Below are 12617 nucleotides of genomic sequence, written 5' to 3'. Positions count from 1 at the left end.
CTGACATCATTTGCAATTTGCGTGCCGAGTTACACCTGTTGATTTTTCTCTTAACCCGAGCAAACTCTGGAACAGTGAAGGAGCCCCGTTCCCTTTTTGCATCGGCCCATGTCTACGACTTTTAAATAAAAAGGACTTGTCAATGAATGCAAACTAAGCCCAGTGGCCCCTTCGTAGAAAAAGCAGTAGCGCTAGGCTATAATATCATAACGAAGCTGAGCTACGCGGAGCAATATAACCGCGAGAAGGCATCGCGGCGCTTGTAACGCCTCCCCACGTGCAACGCCTCTCCTGGCGCTTCGGCAGAGCATTGCAAAGCGAAAGGGAAAGCGGAGATTCCATTGGTCACAGCTGTTACCAATCCCGGCCAATCAGAAATGTCGGAGCCGCCCTTTGCGCGAAGAGAGGCGGCGTTCTCTTCACCATCAGGGAAGCGTCGGAGAAAAGACTACAACTCCCATGAGGCCGTTCTGCGCGGCTGCCAGCGAAGCGGGCGAGTACACGCGCCGCAGAAGCTTTTGGGAACTGTAGTTCGGTGTTCTTACTAGGCGCGCCCGGCGGGTAATTACAGCGCCGTGTTTAAAGGGGCGAGAGTTTGCAGCGCTTGTTTGCTTGCAACTTCATTCCGCTCCTGCGTTTGTTCGTCAAAAGTCTTCGAAGTTTTCCACTGCGGAGGCTGCAGTTTCTGCTGCTTTTAAACGGGAGAGCCCCCTTTCCAGGGCTCCAGTTTGGGTTGACTGTGAGTTGCCTGTCTAGGTAAACTGAGCTGTGGCTTTTAAAAGTATTTTATTTTATTTTATTTTATTTTATTTTATTTTATGCGTTTGTCCTATCAGGTAAACCTGCGTCGAATAGGGCGATCGGGTTTAACAATACAAATTAGGCTGACTCCCAGGTCTCTTAATAGTGCAAATCCTTTGTTTACATCCTCTACGTGGGGTGATGCTGCGGGCAGTCTGATTGTCCTTTAAGCACGCTGATGCTCTTTAGATTTTGGATTTTAGACTACAGTTCCTGAGGCTGGGAGTTGTAGCCCCAAACATCTGGCAGGCAGGTGCTTTGCTGCTTGACTTGCGCCACCCTAGAGATCTGAGAGCTGCTGGTACTTTGGGCTTTAATGCTGTTTATGTGCTACAGCTACATGATAGTGATGTACAATAATGGACGAAGCTAATTGGTGCGTACAGAGTACAGGTGTCTCGTTTTAAGTAAATTCTACAATATATTGCTTTGTTACTACTACTCCTGGAGAATTGCCATGACCTGAATCTAATTATATAGGACTTGCACAAGGGCATGTGGGCATGAGAGAGACACTGTATGTTGTTTGTTCCTTATTTCTCAGTATTATACATTTATATCCACGCTCAAGGCTGCTGTTGTGGGTCTCATTTCCTCCATGCTATTCTGTAGCAACCCACTGGCTGAGAGGTGGTGATTGGTCCAAGCTCACACAGTGAGTTTCGTGGCTGATTTTGGCTCGCTGGTCACTTAAAACTCCTCCACCTTGTTCTACATTCTTAGGATGGGGATGTAGATGTGAATGAACTGGGGGAGTGGAATGTTTTGATGACTAAATAACAGTGGCAAGGTCTGCTGGATTGTTATTCTGTGGGGCTAGACTCATGTACCACCTGCTCCTGTTTCTGTTGCTCTTTTCATTGCACCCTCCCTTTCCCGGGAGCTTGACACGGTGGAGCTGGAGTTGTCCTTTGGGAAATGCAAGATGATAACTCCAACCCCTTCTCTCTCTCTCTCCCCACTTGCAGACTGAAGCAATTCCTTTGTAGCAGTTCAAGACAGAAGAGTCTTTTGCAACTTGTTCAGTCAAAGGTGTCTCCAAACTCTGCTGGATAAGAAAAGCCAAATCCCGTATTTTAATCTGCACCACTTTTTTTTTTTTTAATTTGAGCCATGGACAGAGAGAACATCACGTCCATGCTTTTATTAGAGACAGCTTGTTCTGTCTGCCAGACGTGTTTCCGTGATCCTGTGATCCTAGACTGCGGGCACAATTTCTGCCATCCCTGCATGGCGAAGTGCGAGGAATTTTGCGGGAGAGTCCTCTGCCCTCTGTGCAAATATCCTCAGCCGAGTCGGAAACAGAACATGAAATTGGGCACAGTCACTGAATTGTTCCAGCAGCTGACCGAGTGTGCAAGACAAGCGTCAAGAGAGGATGAAATCTGCCTGCAGCATGAGCAGCCCTTGATTTTTTTTTGTAAGCGTGACAAGGCCCTCCTCTGCTCGAAATGTGTTGAATCCATGGAGTCTCCATCTGTTCTGGGTGTGGCAGAAGCTGTCCAAGAATACAAGGTGGGGTTCCTCTATAGGTGAGATTTGAGGGGTGGGGAGAAATAATCTTTGCATGTTTTAAACAAGGTGGCTGAACTAGAGGAGAAAGACTGGATAGGGAGGGAGCTTGTTCCCTGAGGCTGTGTACGCATTATACCTTTAAAGCATGATCTCCAACTCCCTCATAGAATTGTGGGAGCTGTAGTTAACCACTCACTGAGTAACAATTCCAGACAACCCTTTAACAAACTACAATGCCCAAAATTCTTTGTGGGGTGGAAGGAAGTTATTTCAATGTGCTTTAAAGGCATATCGTATATGGAGCCTGTCATTGGATAGGCTCGTTTATGTTCTGTGTCTAATGAAGTTATCAGCTTGGCTAGGATGTAAGTCTTGTCCTGGCCTTGGGACAAGGGGAGCGCTGTGTGGTTTGCTGAGGACTGGGAAGAGGGCATAGGAGACTGGGAAGCTAATGAATTGGAGTCCAGGAGCAAACTGAGTGGGGAAGAGGCAAATGCCTTGAAAGAGGAAATCAAAATGAGGAGGACTGATTAAAAATGCAAGCAACTGAGAATGAGGACCATTTTACAGGGTTCAGTTTTTGGAAGGTCATTGCTTTGGTTTTGGGCCTCGCCCTCTAGTACTTGCAGGAGAACTTCTAAAAGGCCCATTTTTTCTTTTCAGGATTGTTACGTTCAGTATGCCAACACTATAAAGAAGGAAAAAGAAGAGATAATGGCACAGAAGTTAAGCACAGACCTGGAAAGCCAATTGATGCTTGTAGGTAGCCACTTTCACTGGGAAGCGATCAAGTCGAACTGGGCTTCTTCAAATGGTCTTGTGGATTGTTAGAGATGGCACTGTGGGTTAAACCACAGAGCCTAGGACTTGCCAGTCAGAAGGTCGTCAGTTCGAATCCCCGTGACGGGGTGAGCTCCCGTTCCTTGGTCCCTGCTCCTGCCCACCTAGCAGTTCGAAAGCACGTCAAAATGCAAGTAGATAAATAGGTACCGCTCCGGCGGGAAGGTAAACGGCGTTTCCGTGCGCTGCTCTGGTTCGCCAGAAGCGGCTTAGTCATGCTGGCCACATGACCCGGAAGCTGTACGTCAGCTCCCTCGGCCAGTAAAGCGAGATGAGCACCGCAACCCTAGTCGGTCACGAGTGGACCTAATGGTCAGGGGTCCCTTTACCTTTTATTGGTCCTATTATAAATTAAATAGTTATATTTCTGGGCTTTTGTTTCTGGAAGCTGGGAGTGAAAGCTTTCCAGGGCAGGGATAGCCAATGCCGCACTCTCAGGATGCTGTTGGTCTGCACCTCTGCTCCCCCCTTCGTTGACAATTGGCCATGCTGGCTGGGGCTGATGGGAGTTGTAGTCCAACAACATCTGCAGGGCACCATATTACCTATCATGAACAGTTCAGCCTGAACTATGTTCTTTCCTGGAAACGTACTGTTGGTGACAGATAAGACAACTTTTATGCTGGCCCCAAGGCATCACATGCTGGGCACCTGGGTAATATGGATGGGCTGTTAAGAATCATTCCTGTTAATGTACAACTTGATGAGTTTTATGGGGTTGGGGAGCATGTTGAGATTTATTTATTACAGTGGTACCTTGAGTTACAAACACTTCGGGTTACAAATTCCACTAAACCAGAAGTAGTACCTTGGGTTAAGAACTTTGCCCCAGAATGAGAACGGAAATCCCGCGCCAGCGGTGCGGCGGCAGCGGGAGGCCCCATTAGCGAAAGCGAGCCTCAGGTTAAGAATGGTTTTGGGTTAAGAAAGGACCTCTGGAACGAATTAAGTTCGTAACCTGAGGTACAGTCATACCTCATGTTACGTCCGCTTCATGTTACGTTCTTTCAGGTTACGTCCCACGGCGACCCAGAAGTACCGGAAAGGGTTACTTCCGGGTTTCACCACTCGCGCATTTGCAGAAGCGCAAAATGACGTCATGCGCATGCACAGAAGTGGCGAATCGCAAACCGCGCCTGCACAGATGTGCCGCTGTGGGTTGCACTCTTTTCATGTTGCGAACAGGCATTCGCAACCAGAGGTTCCACTGTACTACTGTATTATTATTATTATTATTATTATTATTTATTAATGTGAATCATTTTAAAAGACATACCGTATTTTTCGCTCTATAGGACGCACCCGACCAAAGGACGCACCTAGTTTTAGAGGGGGAGAAAAAGAAAAAGAAATTCTCTCCCTCTCTGTGTAACGCCCCTTCAGCGAAGTGGCAGGAGAAATGGAGCCCCTTCCATTCCTCCTCCCGCTTCGCTGAAGGGGCGAAGCACCTCTGCAGCGAAGCCAAGAGAGCAAGAGGGATCGGTGCGCACCGATCCCTCTTGCTCTCCTGGCTTCAGCGAAAGCAACGCGAAACCTCCGGAGCACGGAGGGAGCGCTCCCACTGCGCTTCGGAGGCTTCGTGTTGCTATCGCTGAAGCTATGGAGCCTGCATTTGCTCCATAAGACGCACACACATTTCCCCTTAATTTTTGGAGGGGAAAAAGTGCGTCTTATAGAGCGGAAAATACGGTACCCTCCTTCCTCGGAGGCTTTTGTAGGGATATCTGTGTGTTTGTGTGTGTGTGTGTGCGCGCGCGCACGCTTTGGTTATGTTTAAAGAATTCCTTTTGTATACCACTTGCGTCCTAATGCTGTGCTCACCAACCTCCTGTCTTCCAATGTGCTTCTTCCCCCACATCCCCACTTCCAACACATCTCCATCTGCTTCTTGAAGGAAAAGGCAGAAACCATCAAGAAAAGGATGACGTCTGCTTTCAAGGAAATAAACGAGTTTCTGGCACAACAAGAGAAGTTACTTCTTGCCCAACATGCGGAGATAATGCTGGACATTGTGAGCGGAAGGGACGAGCACGTGGTCAGACTGTTTCAGCGTGTCGCCTTTTTGGATAGCATTCTCGAGGAGATGGAAAAGTGTCACCGGACGCCGAATGAGCTCCTGAAGGTTAGGCTGTGGCAGAAATGGCGGGGGCTTTTCTCTTTGGAGTGGTACCAAACTCTCAAATCACTTCACCACAGACAGCCTTATCACCACTTTGCGATTCCACTCCTTGTTAAAAACTGTTTCACTCTGCAATTCTCAGGCTCTTCTTGGTGCTAGCTAGTGATGAGCCTCTGAATGACTTCTTGTGTACTTCATTTATTTCTGTTTCTCTTTCTATTAAATCTCTTACCTATCCTTCACCGTGAGGACCTGGGGAAGGTTACAACCATTAAAAAATATAATACAGCGGTACCTCGTTTTGAGTCCGGGATCCGTTCCGGAGCCCCGGAAGCTAGACGAAAAGGATGCATGACAAAGCGCCGCTCTGCGCACTTGTGCAGAGTTGTTTGTGCTTCTGCGCATGCGCAAAGTGCAATTTAGCGCCTCTGTGCATTCACGAGCAACAAACCTGGAAGTAACTTGTTCCGGTACTTCCGGGTTTGCTGCGGACATTCGACAAGATGGATGCTTGGTGAGGCGGAATCAAAATGAGGTGCCACTGTATTAAAATTTCTGGGGGTTGGGCAGGGCCTCATATATCTCCCATGCTGACCTGGCTCACCAGGTTGATGTTTAGATCAGTGTTTCCCAACCTTGGGCCTCCAGCTGTTTTTGGACTACAACTCCCATCATCCCTTGCCACTGGTATTGCTAGTCGGGGATGATGGGAGTTGTAGTTCAAAAACAGCTGGAGGCCCAAGGTTGGGAAACACTGGTTTAGATAAGAGAAACACCCACATATGCTGTTCCAAGTTCCTGGGAAGAAATGATGAATATATATATATATAGGCTTGGATTGTTTTGGGGTTGGCTAAATTTTTGTGAAACATCTCTCACTGCTGTGCTACAAAGCGAAGGTTCCCTTCCTTGCCATACAAAGTAGCTGCTATTTTGTGAACGTTGTTAATATTGCTTTATAGATGTAGTGATTAATCGTATAATGTGACTTTTGCTTTAATTATGATGTTTAGCTTTCTTTTTTTAGCTGCTGCCTTGTTTTATAGATCATAATTGTTTTGCTGATTGGTTAATTATCCTATATGATTTAGGCTGTATTTGTGATGTTCTATTGTTTCTTTATTGCTTATTGTTATTTATTGTTTGTAAGCCATTTTGGGATTTATTTGAATGAAAAGCGACATAGAAATCTAATCAATCAAATTGGGGAACATTGCTCTCTGAAATCTTCCAGAATTGCCTGAAGCAGGAACTGAACTACACCTCTCTCTTTCTCCCTTCTCCCCCTCCCTCCCTCTCTCTTTCTCTGTCTTTATAGGGTGTTAGACGCACCATGGAGAAGTAAGTGGGTCCTGTAGCAACACACATGTTGGAAGTTCTGGCTTAATATTGTGGGTTTGTAATGGATGCTTGTCCCAGTTCTGGTCCATTTTTCCATCTGGTTCTAGGCTTGGATGGCCTTTGGGGTACCTAAAAGTCATAGTCCCAGCCCCATGTTACCTCCATACCCTGCCTGTAAACCTGAGGTTTTCTGATGAACGTATCATCCTTGGTTAACAGTTGGCAAACACAGTTGGCTGCTGCTGCTGCTCTGCATCCAACATGGGAGGGACAAATGGGTAAATGCGAATAAATAAATAAACTTAACTCAAAGTAGAAACTGTAAAGATTTAGACAGATTTTTCTGAGCACTTGAGGTCAAAAGAACGGTAATTGAAAACAACTGTTTTCAAGACATTTCATTCCGAATCTCCTAGACAGAGAGGTTGATGACAGGTGGTTGTCCTGCTCTCACCCCCCAAATAAATCCTGGCTACACTCATGACTCCCAAAAACCTTGGAACAAACCCTACACATTATTCCCCGTCCCCACAGCCTCTCCTTGGAGCAGAGGAACAGGAGGTTGTAATTTAGGCCAGGTAATGAGAGAGGGTAACCAGAATGCTTCACTGCTATGCATACAGAAATTGGTAGGGGTCAGGAATATTCTGTTGAATTTGGGTCTCTGGCTATAGTCCAGATTGAGCTCATTTGCTCTTTACTGCTTCTGTATTGTGAGGTTGGTTGCTTAAAAAATATATCTTTTCCAGATTTGAGAAGGAGTTTGCGAGTCCAGTGGCTTTTCCACCAGTAAAGCGATGGGAACTCTATGGTTGGCATGATTTGACATTCCTTCTGCACTCTGCTGTAGAAAAATTCACAGGTGAGAGAAGGGCTGGGGCAAAAAAAGTTAAAATAGTACTCCAAAAGTGTGTGTCTGCTGCTTTAGTCCTTGAGCCTGGCAGGATGAATGGGCAATTCTGAGCATTGCTTGTGAAGTTGGCGATAGTTAACTGTGTGGAGGGCAATGGTAAAAATGGCTTCTTTTTAGAAGAGTTTGGAAGAGTTTGGATTTGATATCCCGCTTTATCACTACCCGAAGGAGTCTCAAAGCTGCTAACATTCTCCTTTCCCTTCCTCCCCCACAACAAACACTCTGTGAGGTGAGTGGGGCTGAGAGACTTCAGAGAAGTGTGACTGGCCCAAGGTCACCCAGCAGCTGCATGTGGAGGAGCGGAGACGTGAACCCGGTTCACCAGATTACGAGACTACCACTCTTAACCACTACACCACACTGGCTCTCTCTTTTAGATCTTGTTTTGGAATTTTGTTACCTAGGACAGGGTCAGGGAAGCTTTTGCAGTCCAGGTTTCCTTCTGGGTGACCTTCTGAGGGCCACATTCCAGTGATGGAGGGGGCCAGAAGCCGAGGTGGTGGAGCAGCATCTGCAAATGTTTCTACACTCATTCGCATGTGCCTCTCTGTCCTCCATGCAAGCAAGAGGCTTTGTGAAATGTTCTAGGATGCATTGCAGATGGGCAAAAAATCTGAGTACGAAGCAGTGGGTGGGGAAAGAACTGTTTGAATGAGTTATGTGCTTTTGCTTAATGTGTGTTCTTTCCCACTTAGGCACTCTGATATCTGGATATGAAATACAGGAAGGTAAACCAATGGGGGCCCAAATTCACAGGATGGCTAGTTGGAATAATACATTTCAGCCACTAGATGATGGGCTGAAGAGGAACACTTTAAAAAGAGTTCCTCCTGAAAGTTGTTAATGAGGGCAACAGATGTACCTCATTCCAGAAATTGGGAACACCCCCCCCCCGGGAAGGCCTGGTCAGAAGTCAACACCATCATTATAGTGCCATCTCTGTTTTCTATTGCCAGGCAAAAATACACTAGTATTTACCCAGGCCTCTGGATCTTAATTTTCTGCTTGTCTTTTAGTTGAGTTTGATCTGCTCTTTTAGATAGATTATTGGTGCATTTTAGGTTGTGCTCACAAGTCACTTTGAGTTGACCTTTCTGAAGAAAAAGTGACCAATGAATATGATAAATAATAGCCAGGCAGCCCTGAAGAGCAGCACAATGAACTTGGCCCCCAACTTGTTCATAAGGCACAATATCAGGTTGTTGTTTTTTCATCCGGAACTAAGTTCTGGCACCTCTCAGGTGGGCACCAATGCCATTCTTAGAGAACAAGGGACAGTGAATTGTGGCACCTCTTTTTCTAGAAAAATAGCATTGTATGATGGATGGGGAGTGAAGGGTGCTCTTTAGACAGACTTTGGAGCCAGCCACAGCTAGACAGCATTTATCCCTAGTTCAGGTTATGAATTGTTCTCAGCCCGACTGCTGGTTTCGCCATAATTTACATTCTCCTTCTCTCTGCCTTCTAGTAAGTGTGACTTTGGATCCAGACATGGGTAGCCCGCTGTACTCCCTATCTGATGATCTGAAAAGTCTGTGGAAAGATGGCCCTCTAGATCTGACTGGGTATGGTAATGTTCCTGGCCTCCTTCCTTTTGTGTTGGGATGTAATGTATTCACCACAGGCCGCCACTGCTGGGAAGTCACGGTGCACGGTGAGGACGACTGGGCTGTGGGAGTGACCAGGATTTCTTTGAAGAGGAAGAAGAGAAGCGCAGCTGCCTTTAGGCCCTCAGAAGGGATCTGGGCAATAGGCAAGTGGAAAGGCGGCTATGCAATGTTCACCTCTCCCAAAACTCCTGTGCCCATGAGCGGAGAGGTGCTGAAGAGAATCCGAGTGTCCTTGAACTGTGACGGGAAGCAGGTGTCTTTTGCCAACGCTGACAGTGGCGCTGTGCTTGCCAAGTTCCAGACAGCTTCATTCTTGGGGGAGTCCCTTCTCCCCATCTTCTGGTTGGACGGAAAAACCTGCCTTTCTGTCTCCTGAGGCAGCCATGTTTCACCCCACAGGCCCTCCTGCCCACTGACCTCCAGCCTCTTGTTCCTCACTTCACATTTCCCTCTACCACTGTTCCTCACCCCTGACTCTACCATCCATGGAAATGACTCTTCTCGTGGTGTGGCATCGTAGGCCGAATCTCTGTATTCGCCTTAGCCGTTTGCTTTGTACTTTAAGGGAGTTTCTCAGCCGATGAGGAGCCTTCTGTGAGATTTTTTTTTCCCAGTGAGAGAAGAGGATCCTGATTTGAAGGAGGGTTAGGGGTTGAACCCGGTAAATTCAGGGTTTAGTATTCCATAAGAGAAGACTCCTGTTTTATTCACCACAATCTGTTTTATAGTTGTGAATGAAGCAAATGTTCATTTTTTTAAAGAACAAAGAGCACGTGTGTTCACTCTTTATTGTTTTGTTTAGGGCATGGGAATGGTGAATTTGGGATGGCTTTTAATCAACTGATCCAATAAAAGGTTTGTACTTTTGTGGTTTGTTCTTTTTTCTTCATTTTTTTTTATTAATTTTCACAAAATTACAAACAAACAAGACAAACAAACAAAAACCACAAATCATAATCTTATTAAAAATTATACTTATTAACATTGTTAAGCGACTTCCTCGCTTCCCCTTGGTTGAATTTCCATGCATATCCATTTAACGGTTTTCCAAATCACAGTTCTTATAATATTTACCTTTAGCTTTAACATCTTTCAGTCTTTTCATTTTGAAATTATACAAATTGATTCATCACTTAACCTATATAATATCCTAGGCCAATTAGTTAGCTACAAGTTATTTCCAACTAATTTAAGTTAACATATTTAATTAAATCATTAATTTTTTTCCATTCTTCCTGGTACTCCTCCTCCTTCTGGTCGCGGACTCTTCCAGTTAGGTTAGCTAGCTCCGAAAAGTCCATCATCTTCATCTGCCGTTCTTCTATCGTTGGTAATTCTTGGGTTTTCCATTTTTTAGCTAATAAAATACGAGCAGCAGTTGTGGCATACAAAAATAATTTAACATCTTTCTTGGGCAATTCCAGACCTGTTATTCCAAGAAGAAAGGCCTCTGGTTTCTTTATGAATGTATATTTCAACATTTTTTTCAATTCATTATAAATCTTCTCCCAGAAGTCTTTCGCCTTGGGGCAGGTCCACCACATGTCATAGAAAGTTCCTTCCTTTTCTTTGCATTTCCAACATAAATTATCACAGTTATGATATATCTTAGCTCATTTAACAGGAGTTAAATACAATCTGTACATAAATTTCATTATATTTTGCTTTAACACAGTACATGCAGTGAACTTAACCCCTTTCTTCCACAGTCTTTCCCAATCATGGAACATGATATTGTGTCCTACATCTCTTGCCCAATCAATCATCACAGATTTAACTTGTTCATCTTTTGTATGCCACTCCAGCAATAGCTTACACATTTTAGACAATTTTTTTCCTTTATTATCCAACAACTCAGTCTCTAACTTAGATTTTTCAGAAGCAAAACAATTTTTCTTATCCAGTTTGAACAATTCATTAATCTGGTAATAGTGTAACCAATTTAACTTATCTTCAACTTGATCAAATGGTCTTAGTTGGTTCTTTTACTTCTTTTGCCCTCACCCTTCAAATGTCTGCTCAAATGTCTGCTGACCATTTATTTCCACATAGCTCCCCACCCCCCGAAATCTACTCCTGTAATCGATCTGTGTGGTGGTTCTCTTAGCATATATTCACAACAACCTTGTGGGGTAACCTAGGTTAAGAGATGAGCAGAAGGAAAGGAGGATCAGCTTCTATTGGTAAAACCTATTTGGTGTTTCGCAACCTTAGCCAGACCTAGCAGAGTACACGCAGACCCCACGGAAGCAATTGGCAACTTGGCTGCAGACAGGATAGAGGAAGCAGGAAGCAGGAACTTGTAGTTAGGTGTTTATTATATACAGTGGACTATTTACAGGAGCAGAACACGGATCTTTTGCTAGCTCTCTCTGACACGACTCACAACTCCTACACTGACACAGAACTCTGAACCTCATGAACTCCGAACTAACACATTCCAGTTAGTAGGCCACTAATTATCACTCCCTTGAGAGAGCTTGACCAATCAAGGAGCAGTCTCCATGCCTCTGTTATCACCAGGCAGACTTACTCCTTCAGATTGCCGTCTGGCTGGCTGCCAAACCTTAATTGACTCTGTGTGAGTAGCTGCATGTACACAGTTTCCCTACAGCTTTTAGAACTGCTTATCACGCACAAAGTACCATCATTTAAAAGCCATTTAAAGCATATGGCTTTCCCCAAAGGATCCTGGGAGCCGTAGTTTGTTAATGATGCTGGGCATTGTAGCTCTGTGAGTAGCAAACTACAGTTCACAGGACTCTTTGGGGGAAGCCAATGTACTTTAAATTTATTATTTTATTTATTTGTTGAATTTATATACTTCCCTATACCCAAAGGTCTCAGGGCGGTTCACAAAAGAGATAGCTGGTGCACCAGCCAAAGCTTGATGGAAGGTACTCTGGGCCACTGAGGCCTTACTTGAGATACTTTTATCAGATCCTGCACCTCGAGTGACAGCAAAGGATCCAGGAGTACCCCCAAGCTATGCATGGTGTGTCTTCAGTGTTTCTTTCTTCTTTTTAATGTGCAATCTTTTTTTTTTAAGTAACATTTTTACAGATCAGTTTCATTTGTTGAGACATTTGTTGAGGTTCTCTGCTATTCACTTGTGTTCCTTTGGCGGCCTAGGGTGTGGTTGTTCATTTGTGATTGGCTGTGGTGATCTTTGTTCCAAAACAACCACCCATCCCACTTACACATGAAAACAAAGATCACCACAGGCAATCACAAATGAACAACCACACCCTATTGATTTGTATGCTGTTGGTAGATTTTTGTCATTGTCTTGTTGGGCTATGTATGTGATAAAGGGGAGCCATACCAGGGTGAAGGTGTCTTCTTCTATTTGTCCCCGTGTCAGTTTCAGTTTATTGGTTCATTTTTCTAAGGCTGTTTCCCATACTATTTTTTTTTTTAATTAATATTTATTGAGATTTTCAAATAGTACAAAAACAAAAAACAAAAATTAAAAGAA

General features: G+C 44.7%; 1 protein-coding gene across 1 annotated transcript; it reads left to right on the top strand.

The window, feature by feature from the left end:
* Nucleotides 1-500: 500 nt before the first annotated feature.
* LOC307208733 (zinc finger protein RFP-like) lies at nt 501-9981 on the top strand. Its single transcript, XM_079963640.1, has 8 exons — nt 501-732; nt 1777-2316; nt 2980-3075; nt 5051-5278; nt 6594-6616; nt 7366-7478; nt 8225-8257; nt 8998-9981. The coding sequence occupies exons 2-8, from the start codon at nt 1915-1917 to the stop codon at nt 9513-9515; spliced, it is 1413 nt and encodes a 470-aa protein (XP_079819766.1). The 5' UTR covers nt 501-732; nt 1777-1914; the 3' UTR covers nt 9516-9981.
* Nucleotides 9982-12617: the final 2636 nt, after the last annotated feature.

Source organism: Podarcis cretensis (assembly GCF_951804945.1).
Source record: "Podarcis cretensis genome assembly, chromosome: 2".
NCBI classification, from domain to species: Eukaryota; Metazoa; Chordata; class Lepidosauria; order Squamata; family Lacertidae; genus Podarcis; species Podarcis cretensis.
The sequence above is the reverse complement of the archived record's forward strand: the minus strand, read 5'-3'. Positions and strand labels throughout refer to the sequence as shown.